At 43.3% G+C, this 14,022-nt stretch overlaps 1 protein-coding gene across 1 annotated transcript in view; it reads right to left on the bottom strand.

The window, feature by feature from the left end:
- Window positions 1-439: 439 nt before the first annotated feature.
- bmp7b (bone morphogenetic protein 7b) overlaps window positions 440-14,022 on the bottom strand; it is a gene marked incomplete at its 3' end in the record, with an annotated part of 39,827 nt that continues 26,244 nt past the window's right edge. The window contains exons 2-7 of the mRNA XM_083895195.1: window positions 12,657-12,849; window positions 11,072-11,220; window positions 6,842-7,045; window positions 4,618-4,694; window positions 3,132-3,242; window positions 440-589 (exon numbers count right to left, since the gene is read on the bottom strand). Of these exons, the coding sequence (XP_083751321.1) occupies window positions 440-589; window positions 3,132-3,242; window positions 4,618-4,694; window positions 6,842-7,045; window positions 11,072-11,220; window positions 12,657-12,849 (884 nt within the window). The remainder of the gene's footprint in view (window positions 590-3,131; window positions 3,243-4,617; window positions 4,695-6,841; window positions 7,046-11,071; window positions 11,221-12,656; window positions 12,850-14,022) is intronic.

Below are 14,022 nucleotides of genomic sequence, written 5' to 3'. Positions count from 1 at the left end.
TAATGTACATATAAGAAAAATTCAGAACTTCAATCTTCTCAGTCATAAAAATATATATCATAAAAAAAATCTACAGTAAAAAGAAAGAACTACAATAACAAAAAAAAAAAGACTGTTGGCGGTGAAGGAGTATACAGTACAATCACTGCTTTAAATGTCTCGTATACACAGTAGAAAGCACAAACGTGTGTGTGTGTGTGTGTGTGTGTGTGTGTGTGTCGGAGCATCTGAGAAATTCCTGTTTGGCAAAGACAAAGAGTTGAGTTACAGAGGTGAAGTTCAGGGGTTTGTGCCTCAGGACAAACTGGAAATGGAAGAATTTGTATTTTAAATCTCAGGAGCATAGTAATGTGTGTGTGTGTGTGTGTGTGTGTGTGTGTGTGTGTGTGTGTGTGTGTGTGTGTGTGTGTGTGTGTGTGTGTGTGTGTGTGTGAAGATGCTAGTGGCAGCCACAGGCTCTGACCACCATGTTGCGGTATTTCTTGAGGATGACGTTGGAGCTGTCGTCAAAGTAGAGCACGGAGATGGCGTGGAGCTGCGTGGGAGCGCAACACGGTTTAGGGACCGTCTCCGGACTAATGAAATGAACCTGGAAGACAGAGAGAGACAGAGAGAGAGAGAGAGAGGTGAAGTTAGTACGTTTACGTGACATTAGAGTGGAAAAAAAAAAAAGAAATCAAACCATTGTGTTCATTTCGACTGAAACCAGACATTGTACTATTCAGGAAAAAGTTGGACTAACAGATGTAGATGATGTAGTTAACGCTCCACAGATACTCAAAGGTGCACAGACAGGGCAGGCATACGAGACAAAAGGGCCCCTGAAGAAAGGGTGGTGGGGGGGGGCTCCAGGCACATAGTGGCCCCCTTTACACCTGTCATTAAAAAGAGTGAGTGTGTGATCGGAATAGCGCCTGAAAGCTTGCTGTCAACGTTTTTTACGCTAGTCAAAAACGACTTCTTCCCCTGCCTCGATAAGCAAAGGGGAGTCCACACAATAGCGCGACTTGCACGTGCGGCTAATGTTGTTATTGTTGTTATTGTTGTTGTTGTTGTTGTTGTTGTTGTTGTTGTTATGGCAACGCGCCGATGTTATAATAGATAGCATAATAAATAGCGTGTTCGGATAGCAATCGGATCTTGCTGTTGGACACCGGAAACGATGTGTTATTACCGGGTGTGGGTGAAGCGCTAGCTGAGCGCTATGCAGTATACAGCTAACCTGCGTTACATCCAAATGTCCTTAATTAATCCCCACATCTTGGATCCCAAAAAAAACATAAATAACTAGAAAAGCACTCTGAGTCCGTCTACGGATCACAAAATTTTCACTAATAGCACTGATCAGGGTTTTCATTTGTTGATGGTGAAGGGCCCCAATTAGCGTCTTATCCTGGGGCCCCTGAAAGTCTAGGGTCGCCTCTGTCGATGCTTGAAATCCTGTTCCCCACAGGTCTAAAAACTCTCTCAAACCTTATGACATTTATAGTTTCATTAGCATTTCATTAGCATCATTAATATGTCTATTTAATTGTGAACTGTGTTTCATTCCGTATCGAGGTCTGCGCTCTCCGTGTGCTTTTCCAGTTATTTATCATTTCCGACTGTAAATGATGAGATGTGCGATTCCTTTGTTGTGTTTTTTTTTTGCACGTTATGCGGTCGTTTTTATGAACTTTGGCTTGGTTTTGTTTCTGGTTTGCTCTGGTTTTCGATTTTTCCATGTGTCTTTTTTTTTTCTCGCAGTTTCGTCCTCGACCCTGAGACTCACGAACTTTGCGGTGAATGCGAGGTAAGTCACTGAGTTCTGTTTACCTTATTTATTTATTTCATCTCTGTCTGTTTTCATCTGTTCCGTTCACTTAGCTCCGCTCCGTGTTCCTTGTGTGTTCCGGTATTTAGTTTATTTTCTTCTTTTATCTTGTAACCTCCCTCTGCCTTTGATTGTTTGTAGTTTTTTTATTATTATTATTATTATTATTATTATTATTATTTAGTTTATTAAAGTCTCGTTTGGTTTGAAAACTGCATTTGGGTCTTGTTTCGCTGACCGTGGCAACAGAATTCTGAGAAAAACAACAGTAACAGCAGCAGTATTTAATACAGAAATCAGGGGGTGTCGACGCGAAAACATGTGTACGTGAATCCGCCAACATTCTTGTTATTGTATCTGTGTTTTATTCGCACAGAAATGGATTCAAATGTTTGAAAACAGCTCCCAGAGTGGGGGGAAAAAATCACCACCAACCAAAAACACTGTCCTCTTCCTGTTTGTTCTTTATGATAACTTTTATTTTTCTATGATAACTTATTTTTCTTTCCTTTCTTTCCTGGGTTTCTTCATTCTGTGGATGTGGTGTAGCAGCGTTACAGTGCCACACACAGGCCTGGCATGCACAGGTGGCCTCCTTTAGTTCTGTGTTGTCGTTATGTTATCGCATCCTCAAAAATAGAAACATTTCAAAGCGAGACGGAAGTTTATGCACGTTTTACATAAAAGTTACGTTAACAGATTTTTAAGACCTTTCAAAATTGTATTTAAGACCTTTTTTGAGATATTAGGAGAATTTAAGACATTTTAAGGCCTTAAATTCAAATTATTGGATTTAAGACTTTTTAAGACCCCGCGGACACCCTGTCTAAAATCATTATTTGAGGCGGTTTCCCGACATTTCCTGAAACAACGCCGTGTTTTTACGGGAAAATAATTCCATTTCCTTTTTTTTTTAAATTTCCGATCATTGGCGGTGGAAGTGGGCGTGGTCGGCCGTCAGCTGCGGCAGGAAGTGGCCATATATGGAGATGGCTCGTGAAACCAGCTGCGAGTCGACCGTCACAGCTGGTGCTGGTTTGTAATCACGCTCTCCCTTTGAGTCGCAGATGAAGGTTTGGAATCACTGAAGGAAGCCTGCGAGTGGGACACGTGAGTCACAGAAAACGGGACACAAAGCACTGTTCCACGCGTTGTTTGTTGTTTGTTTCGTGGTTTCTTCAGCTGTGAGCGGCCAAGACTGAGAACCCAATGCATCTAAAGAATCAACTTTTCCTTCCTCTGCCCCTGACAGTTAGTTGATGACATGATTAGACTCGTAACACGACTGCTGGGTTTTTCGTTTCCCGCTTATACTCACGAGGGTTTGCACAATGGCGTGGTTTGTGGCGTTCATGTAGGAGTTGAGTGGAAAGGCGCACTCTCCCTCACAATAGTACGCGGCGTATCCCTCTGGAGCGATGATCCAGTCCTGATAGTGAAGAGGGAGACAGAGAGAGAAGGATGAGGATGTGAATTGTAGTCACTGGAAAGTAAAGCCTTGTTTCCACTGAGTGCAGCTAAGTTTGTTTCAGTGCATTTTGGAATGGCACAACCTGATCTGGATTGTGTTTCTACCATGAGGCCTCATACGTGTACATCGCGTCGCTATTTCACAGCTGTGTAAGTAGTGTGACGTCATACCAGTGCCGAACTTGTCAATAAACTCCACGAAGGAGAAGAAAAACACAGTAAAACGACACAGAAAACCAAGGCGACGTCCAACAAGTCAAGCTTTGTTTGAGCGTTTTTGCACCAAAATACCATCTGTTACAGAATAAAAGATGATTTTCTTTCGACCAGTCAGTGATCTGCAGTGTGGGCTAAAAACTGGCATGGTACGGATCAGCTATTTTGATACCTTTCTTTCTCATTTGCCAACAGAAACTCTACCACTTGATGGAAACAGGGCTTTAGAAGCAACACATTGAATTAAGTATATACACTACCGTTCAAAGGGTTAGGGTTAGGGTAACCTATACAGGTTTTCCATTAAAAGTCACACTTTTATTCATCAAAAGAGTTGCAAAATGAATAGAAAATATAGTCAAGACATTGACATTGACTACATAGAAATAATGATTTTTATTCAAAATAATAGTGTTGCCCTTTCGTCAAAGAGCCAGCAAAAACTGATTTCAGCTGTGTTGTACAAGGGTTTTCAAGGTTTTTTTAATCATCTAAGTCGAACCATATAAGGTTCTTTTTGCTTGAGAACCCTTTTTGACTCCAGATAGAACCTTTTTTTTATAAAGGTTCCACCAAGAACCCTTTTAAAACCCTTTATTCAGGAAAGGGGTTTTAAAGGGTTCTCTGGATCAAAATGGTTCTTACTAGAACCATTAGTGTTACCAAGAACCCTTGAAAAAACCTTCCTTCGGGAAAGGGTTTTTCAGAAGCAAATGGTTCCAGGTAGAACCTCAGCCCTTGTAGAATAACCCTTTTGGAACCCTTATTTCTAAGAGTGTAGCCTTCTAACGCAATTAGAAAACACAATGTACCATTGGAGAAATGGTTTCTGGAAATGGGCCTCTATACACCTATGTACATATTCCATTAAAAACCAGACGTTTGCAGCTAGAATAGTCGTTTACCACATTAACAATGTATAGAGTGTATTTCTGATTCGTTTAATGTTATATTCATTGAAAAAAAAGGGGCTTTTACTTCAAAAATAAGGGCATTTCTAAGTGACCCCAAACTTTTGAACGGTATTGTACATGGGCTGGGTCATTCATCAGGACTCTGGGATAACATGGACGGTCTGATCTCAGGCTTCTGTAACCTGGTTGAACACTTTTTCGTACCTGCCACCCCAAGTCTCTGAAACTGACGTAGAGCTCGTGCTTCTTGCACGCCTGTTTCTGTTCAGTGCTGCTGTTTTCTGAGGAAAAGGACAGAGAGAGAGAGAGAGGGAGAGAGAGAGATTCAGTACAGTCATGTGCAGTGATTTCATTCAGCTGCGAAGATTAAATATATACCACAGTCGGGCCTAAATTAAGCAGAGGACAAAGAACAGATCCAAACACAGCCAGCGTCCCCACATACAACATTAACATTTAGACAATGACTGAAGGAAATCACCTCCAGATACAGCAGCAGTTTGGTAATTGCTTCAAATGAATGGGCCACCCTGCTTAGAAGATCACTCTGCTGGGCTTTGAGTTCCCACTGGCTGAAACAGATGTGCACAAAGAGTAGGCTGGCCACATTTTTTCATAACTTCGAGCCTTTTATTTATCCTCTTCTCCTTTCTCCACACTCATTTCAGGGCCTTATTACGCCGTCCATGTGTTGGAGAAGAATAGTCTGTTTTCTATCTAACATTATCTTCCTCTTCTTCTGGTGACCTCTGGGACTCTGCGGTGCATTAGTTCCCCCCCGAGTGTGGTTCTCATTGGAAGTGATCAAGAGTGGCTGGTTCTCATCATCCAGTTAAAGACCACTGGTATCCAGCGTTCCAAGCGGGCCCATTTTGGCCCATGTGTTGTGGCCCCGCTTGCCCCACAGCACACCACAGATGTGCGCCGCCATAAAATGCCTGTGCTGCCTCACCTCCGCGCAGGGAACTTGGCCCCCCGACTGTGCCGTAATGCTCGTGTAAATAAACGAAGACAGTGGAGGGATATTTGAAGCCGAGGCATTACAGTGTAACGTTTCAGTGCTTCATATAAACAGAGCTCCTCTCGCACCTCCTGAACCAAGACCCCCGGACTCACACGGCAACTTCTGCCGTGCGAGGATCCCATCACTTCCAACGGCAACAATAGCAACTGTACTTTTGTTGGTTTTGGACGCGCCGTATACACGTGAACTCGTACGAGTGTTTGCTTTTGAATAGCGAACACGATGTATGTGTTGGCCGACGTACAGCACAAAAAAAAAAAAAGTGCACTGTAACATTATTTCAAGGTGGTTGAATTTAGGAATGAAAGATCACCTTTGGCCATAGAAATGGTGGATAAACTCGACTGGATGATACAACAAAGAAGGCCAAGTTGTTTTAACTTGTGATGATTTGCTGTGTAAACCTGCTGTATATAATAGATTCTTAATACTTAAAACGTATTCTGTATCTGTTGTGTTAAGCGCTAGTTTGCCAATGAATGTTACACTTTATTTTCTCAGTTTCTCTTGTTTCGTCTGTGGATTACTTGTCAGCACAGCACCTCACTTCAGTAACATTACAGTTTAAACCATCTTTGGCTTTTTAGCCTTAAAACTTAGCGATACACAATTCACTATTAGTGAATGAGCTAGTTTGGTCCACTTTAAACGGACCAGGGTTGGTTTCCTCAGATAGTCCACTTCGTTTGGACAGGTGTGAAAGCTTAGCCAAACTCTGGTCCGCCTGAAAATGTGGCTCTGTGTGACGTGACGCGGTTTGGTCCATTTACAAAACAGTGTGAAAGCGAACCAAACTAAACAAGGCAATCAGACTTGATTGCAATTCAAGCAACAAGCCTCTGGCGGCCTCTGTTGGTCATATTAGCAAGTGCATGTATCGAAAACACAAACGGACAGAGCCACCAAAAACAATATATCACACCCCCCCCCGGACTATCCTAGAGTGAAAGCACCCCTTAGTCAGTTCAACTTCCCGAGCTGCATACGGGAAGTGATCTGGCAACAGCAGCATTGCGCTAGTAAAGCGAGCTGTCGGCAAACTGATCTTGACTGAAAACACAAAGAAGTGAACTCTACTCTTCAAAAAACCTGACGGTGCAGCAGTAGCATGACGGAATATAAATGCATATCCTTGTCCCCGCCCGCCCCATGTAGTGCTGCTGCTGTATACACACAAATCTCAATCAGGTCTAGTATTGCCCGAAAGAGCCCTTATTAGCAGCATAGAAATAATGTAACATTGCTTCTCTTCATGAAGATCACTTCCACTGCTGCTTTAATTTGGGTTTTGTATTCACATTTTCCTACTGTGTCTCATCTGTGACCCAGTCCACGAAGCCAACAAAAGCCAAATTAAATCCATGGCTGCCCCCGTGCGAATGCATCACTACTGTGGGTGTTTACCTGCGACGCTGGCCACTCTGAGCGCCTCTTGGCTCTTTGCCCCTTTGGCGCGGTTTGGGTTGCGCTGTTTGTTCCCGGTGGACGTGGAGCGGATGCTTCGCAGGTGCACCTCGGTGGCTTTGAAGAAGGCCACCATGAAGGGCTGTTTGTTCTGAGGCCCACTGCGACCGATCAGCCCCGCCACGCGAGGGTTCATACTCTCTCCTGTAGGGGGAGACACAGAGAATAACGTGGCAATTGAAAGATATTTATCATGTATTAATGTGTTTTTTTTGTTTTCTTTTGGTGTGCAGACGTTCACGTTGCATGTGTGCGCGTGCGTGTGGTCCTTCTTCTTCAAATGCCATGCCTTGAAAGCCACATTGAGTTTCACAAATTAGATTTCCCTCTGTGAATTCCTTTCCCTTTTTCTCATCCCTTTCTCCTCCTCAGAAATGCCAAAAGCGAAACGCACACGGAACATCAAACAAAGTCTCTCGTCTCCCGGTTTGAGATATGTGTGTGGGTGTGTGTGTGTGTGTGTTTGTGTGCACGCTCGCGGCTGCACGTGTGCGCTGTCTTTTCTCTGACAGAAGAATGTCTCTCTGATGACCATTTGGTGGTAAAAAAAAACAAAAAAAACGTCCCATGTGCCTGTCTGCACACGCTCACCCAACACACAGACACACACTCGTGAACGCTAATTCACTCCTTTTTTTTTTTTTTTTCAAAAGCAACATGTAACATCCTGTCATCCTGGTGACAAGATCAATTCTCAAACACGCTCTTTTGTTCCCCCCGCGCTGTTTGTTGATAAAGTTTCCCAGTGACTAACATCGGAGCCGTTTTGTGACGATGACACAACTCCTGCTGAGATGTTATCGCTGCAATGAGTCGACGTGTTTTCTGCACGGCTGCTGATGATGCTGAGGGTACGACAGAATGATGGATGATTGCAGGAGCAGGGTTTGACTTATCTTCTCCATGAGATTCTCCATGGTGTTTTCAGAGGGAAAGTCACACAGTGGAAGCTTAAGCATGTTCTATCATAACGCACATTTACACTACCGTTCAAAAGTTTGGGGTCACCTGTACAATTTGTGGGTGTTTTCCATTAAAAGAGTTGCGAAATGAATAGAAAATATAGTCAAGACATTGACAAGATTAGAAATAAGGATTTTTATTCCAAATAATAATTTCGCCCTTTTGTCAAAGAACCAGTAAAACTGTTTTCAGCTGTGCTAACATCATCACAAGGGTTTTCTAATCATCCAATAGCCTTCTAACACGATTAGCAAACATTACCATTAGAACACTGGTAATGGGCCTCTATACACCTATGTACATATTTCATTAAAAACCATACGTTTGCAGATAGAATAGTCGTTTACCACATTAAAGGTGCCATATGTAAGAATGTGGCCAAAAACGGTTACTACATTCAAATTCAAAATACCGAGGTCGTTTAGGTTTCGTTTTCTGACAGAACGGGCAACCCGTGGTTGCGCGGCAGCTCTACTTACTGCAATGATTAGTAGACGGCGGTAGGTGGCGCCACATGCCAAAACATGATTTGCAGTCTGCAAAATATTTTTTTTAATGCAAATATTTTGTCTGTACTGTTGTTGTTGGTGAGTTCAGTTTGTTATATGAACATTATTCCTGAGTCTCTGTGACATATTAAGAGGATTTTATGGCCAGTTGCTTTATATTTATTACATAATGCACCTTTAACAATGTATAGAGTGTATTTCTGATTCATTTAATGTTGTATTCATTGAAAAAAGGTGCTTTTCCTTCAAAAATAAGGACATTTCTAAGTGACCGCAAACTTTTGAACGGTAGTGTTTTTTCTACCTTCTCACCCATTCATGAACTGCAATATCAACTGTTTCACTTCAAGCACGGAGGCTGCATTTGCATGTTGGTGTTTTATCCCTTTTGGCTCATTACGACAGTGTCATTCTGAGAGAAAAATTACATTATGCACATTTATATTGATTCCCCCGTTAAAGTCTTGCTTTCATTATATTTGTTTTGGCCACCGGGGGCGCATGATTTATTGATCAACTGAACTTGTTTTGTAACCAAAACAAACTTTCTCTTGGTAATTAAGCCCACTGGTGGAAATGGCAGATGGTCGAATAGCCAACATTTAAATTAAAAAAATGAACGATGTGGATGAGGAAATGAAAGCAGGTGAAGAAGCAGAGTGATAAAAAACATCAGATTGGCACTGAGTGCAGCGAGCACTGGGGATTGAGAGGCTTCAAACACTGACAAGCACTTTGTTTTCTTTCTACTAAGTTACTAAGCAACACGGCCAGCCTGTGTATTAATACTGGCAGATGTTTAACTCAAGGTTATTTGTTCAAATTGGGATTTTTTTTACAGTTCTTTCCTGTTGCTGGACAGCAGCCAGGCTGCTGGCTGTTTCTCTTCGTGTTTCTTTTTAAACTTTTACCCCTGCCCCCAGCAGGAAGGTGCATTTGAGTTGAAGGCACAATATTTACTCCAGAGACTGGTACAGTGAAATTAGATTAAAGTGGAGCAAGAGATAAGGTGACTCTAATTAGTTAATTTTTTTGTACGCACAAAACAGTATTTCTGATTTCCCTCCAAGTGCCACCAAAGGAAGCTGGCGGGGTCGTACCTATGTTCCCCGGGTCCTACGTTCCCCGATCGGAGAGCATCGGACCTTTTTTTAAAAAAAGGGTCCTATGTTCCCCACTTTGTGGAAGCCTGGGTGTGGAGCTCCAGGGTAAAGGGTTAGGGTTAGGGTAGGGTAGGGTAGGGTTAGGGTTAGGGTTATGGTAAGGGTAAGGGTAAGGGTTAGGGTAAGGGGTAGGGTCCTATGTTCCCCGGGTCCTTTTGGGTGAACAGCGGGGAACATAGAACCCTTTTTTAGAGAGAGGGTCCTATGTTCCCCGGTCACATACAAACTGTTGGACGTACGTACTACCTCTATACTTGGACGTCGTCTTCCAGTTTGAAAAGTGAAAACTAGCTAGCTCGCTAGCTGGGAAAAGCAGTTATCCACCAGGGGCAACTTTGCAGGTTGGATAAAGGACTTCATTTGAATGGAAGTGTATAAGAAATGATTGATTTATAATGTCTGTGAACTATTTTCGGTGGAGTTAATGGTCTTCAGGTCTTCTTCAATAGAACATGATGTCAATTTTGTAATGATGTTCCCATTCCGGGCCTCACGATTGGTGTAAGACGCAGGTTCCGTGACCTGATTGGAACCAGGGTCTTTCTACGTGTTTGTTTGCATGGTCTTGCATGAGAGCGTGTGCGTGGTGTTTTCTCCAGGTTCTCCAACTTCCTCCCACAGTCCAAAAACATGCAATAATGGGGATTATCAAGGCCCGGGGGCCAGATGTGGCCCGCCACATCATTTTATTTGGCCCCGTGAGTGATTAATTGGTCTTAAAAATCTGTGTTAAATTAGGTCTATGCTGCTCTAAGGCGTGCATTGACCATAAACTACATTTCCCATAATGCATGGCGATTGTGTTACCCGCAAAGTGACGGCATCCCGCCACTAGATCGCAGTGCATCATTGTATACGCATCACGCGACGAGTGAAATTGAGATTGAGACTGCGATCGCAGCAGAATGTGTTCACAAAAGCCACAACCAAAAACGATGCGGCAGTGAAAACTAGCTTTCAAAGTCTTTTTCTGAGGGTGTGTTTATGAAGCAGTGCATGCTGAAGGTATGTGAGCAGGTCTGACCCGACCAGATACACACTTTTAAAACTTAGTTAGTTTGACAAGAAACACCATCGCGCACTGGGTAACATCTATAATGCATCATATTTGTAACTTGAATAAGTAATAAATACAGAATATATATTACAGAGTAGCTACCTTTAGTTTACATTCTATTTAGTTACATTTATTCTGTATGACAGTTACATCTGTCCCTTTGAGGGTAACCATTATGCTGATGTGGCCCTCAGTGGAAATGAGTTTGACACCCCTGCTCTAAACTGACTGTAGGTGTGAGAGTGGATGATTGTTTGTCTATATATTATGGTCTGTGATGGACACAGGGCAAAGGGAAGCAAGCTGGAGTCAAATTGCCCTTTTTCTACTCGGTGAGCAAACCAGCAACCTGTTTTTGTTCTCTTTTTTTTGGTCTGTTTTCGAAAATCTACAGCTGTCTATGCGTCTGTCTACCATTAACATGACCATCTGTAAGTTTTTACACACTACGGAATAGACTGATCTGAGTGACGCTCACCATTTGTGGTCTCCAGAGCCAGCTGCAGCCCCAGGTTCCTGCCAGGGTTCAGGACCCAGTGGTTACTGGTGGCTGTCACATCAAACACCAACCAGCCCTCCTCTGCTGCCCAGATCACCCGTGAGTCCAGGAGGAACAGATCTGACTCTCTGGAGAGGACAAAAAAAAAGGTACACATTTAAAGTCATTTGGATCATACGAGCAATTACAAAAGACAGGTTGGAACCATGTGATGGAGTGTAAATCTAAGTGACCGGAGCGCGGAGCAAAGTGGGCGGGAAGAGAGCGAGGGAATCGGCAGAGTGAGACGGAATGAATCAAAGAGAGCGAGATGGGAGGGAGGTGTGGAGGGAGAGAGAGAGAGTGGGCTCCAGATGGTGAGGCCCAAGGGAACACTTCATTTTCTTAATTGACAATAATGGCTTTATAAACGACCAGTCCTTTCATACACTATACACAGTCCATCACTGGCTGGAATTTTGACGGAGAGCCAGAAAGCCAAAGAGCAAGAGAGAAAGTGAGAGACAAAAACACAGCTGTGAAAAAGAGGGGAGAGGGGGGGGAGGGTGTGTGAAAAGTAGTGAGTGAATCAGTGCATATCCGAGTCAACGCTATTGTTCGACGGTGAACTCTGGGTTTTTCTGCTCACTTTGCCATCGGAGATCGTGAATCCCGACCTGTTTTGTGGCCTAGGGCAGATAGTGTGTCGCCGAGCTCTAAATGACCGTGTTGTTCCCTCCGGACAACAGAAACCTTCACGAGGGGTCCGGGAGACCATTTCACAATTGTATACATCTTCAGGATGGCTCAGGTTAGCAGCAGGGAGAAGATTATTGATAACTGTGAAGTATTGAATTCAGGTGTTTCAGTCAAGGCTTTGGTCTGGGCCCCTGATCTCCAGTGAAAGACAATCTTAAAGTAGACATATTATACCCTATTTCTCCAAGTGAACCTAATGAACATGGAACTGGTGTCCTAATGAACATGTCTGTGACATGCTTTGGTCAAAATACCTTAAGGATGAAACACCACAGCAGTTCAATCACTCTGCCAAAACAGCCCTGTTTTTGAGTGCCTGTCTCTTTAAATGCAAATGAGACACAGGAAACTACGTCAGCGTCACTGAGGCTAACGGCAGCTAACAGCAGTTAGCATTTGGAAAAGCCATCATTTGCAGACTCTAGCCGGCACATTGCCGTCATATATATCATGTTAATCCTCTGAGGCTGGAAGTTTGTGTTGAACTCTGTGCTGCACTGTGCAGACAAGAATAGAACACTTTGCAGACTTCCGCTCTTCCGGATACTATTGCCTTGCCTGCACTTTCAAGTTTTTTAGGGACATAGCGGAGCTACGTGAGACAACAATTCCACGAATGTCTCATAGTGATGTAGCAATGAGTACGGAAGTCAACATAGCGTGTTTTATCTCCTGTACTTAGACTGAGTCATCTTTTTTCACACTTTGCCGACTCATAGGGCCTCCAGAGTCCCAAATATAATAAGTATTAACATGATTAAAAAGTTGATTTTGCGTAATATGTCTCCTTTAACTACTCGAACGACTAATCTTTTCAGATACTCACCTATCAGAGTGTTCCTCCAGCACCTGGTAGACGCTGACGCGGAACGTCTCATTGTCGTAACTTTCGTGAATGAAGTCTTTATATATGCGAAACTCCGCAGCGGTGACCGCTTCGCCCTCCGGGATCCGCGAGAGGTCGAACCTGAACTCTTTGTGATGCCGACGCACCGGGAGGAACTCCTTGTCGTGCTCCACTGGAGAAAAAATACAAAATGTACATCGATGTCAGACTCATTTCAATTCTATTGGTGTCAACACAACCAGCAGACATGAAAACACTGCAGGAACACTGTGACTTATATGACACCCAACGAGACAGACAAAGTGTGTCTTTTCTATTCTTGTCAGCGAGGAGCTGACATCATCAGTTAGATTATCAGATTAAGCACATCGAGCGTTACACATGCTGGCTTACGACGGAAACTTTCACGAGCACTGGGGGCGATGCATCTGGAGCACACTAAACCCTGATAGAGAGACGCAGGTGAGCTCTGACAGCTTTTACGAGACCCTTTCTTCTCCTCGTCTTCCTCTCGTCGCCCCCAGAACGTCATCTGGTTCTCATGAGTCGGGGCTTCGTCTCCTCCTCTCTCCTCATCCCCTCACACACACACACACACACCAGCTTTTCAACCCCCCACTGTACCCCCAAAGACGTGCCCCACCTGACCCTGCTCCTCTCGGGTCCCAGCAGGACATCCCAGGGGTCACTGCCTTGTCTCTCATCATCTCCGAGGTCTCCTTCCACCTCTGTCTTCATCAGCTGTCAGACAGAACCCCCCCCACACACACACACACACACATATACACTACCGTTCAAAAGTTTGGGGTCACTTAGAAATGTCCTTATTTTTGAAGGAAAATCACTTTTTTTTCGATGAATATAACATTAAATGAATCATAAATACACTCTATACATTGTTAATGTGGTAAACGACTATTCTAGCTGCAAACGTCTGGTTTTTAATGGAATATGTACATAGGTGTATAGAGGCCCATTTCCAGTGTTCTAATGGTACGTTGTGTTTGCTAATCACGTTAGAAGGCTATTGGATGATTAGAAAACCCTTGTTCAATGATGTTCTGTACTGGTTCTTTGACGAAAGGGCAAAATTATTATTCTGAATAAAAATCATTATTTCTAATCTTTTATTTTCTATTAATTTTGCAACTCTTTTGATGAATAAAAGTGTGACTTTTAATGAAAAACACCCAAAAAATTGTATAGGTGACCCCAGACGTTTGAACGTTAGTGTACACATCATCCTCCTCTGAGTGCAGCTCACACGGAACAATGAGAATACTGCAGCTAAAAACAATCAATACTCGTTCGGAAACTGCACCTGATTTGTTAATCGCATTGTTCC

This window comes from Microchirus variegatus, assembly GCF_963457635.1.
Source record: "Microchirus variegatus genome assembly, chromosome: 9".
In the NCBI taxonomy this organism is placed as follows: Eukaryota; Metazoa; Chordata; class Actinopteri; order Pleuronectiformes; family Soleidae; genus Microchirus; species Microchirus variegatus.
Note: the sequence above shows the minus strand (reverse complement) of the source record. Positions and strands in the feature narration are given on the sequence as shown.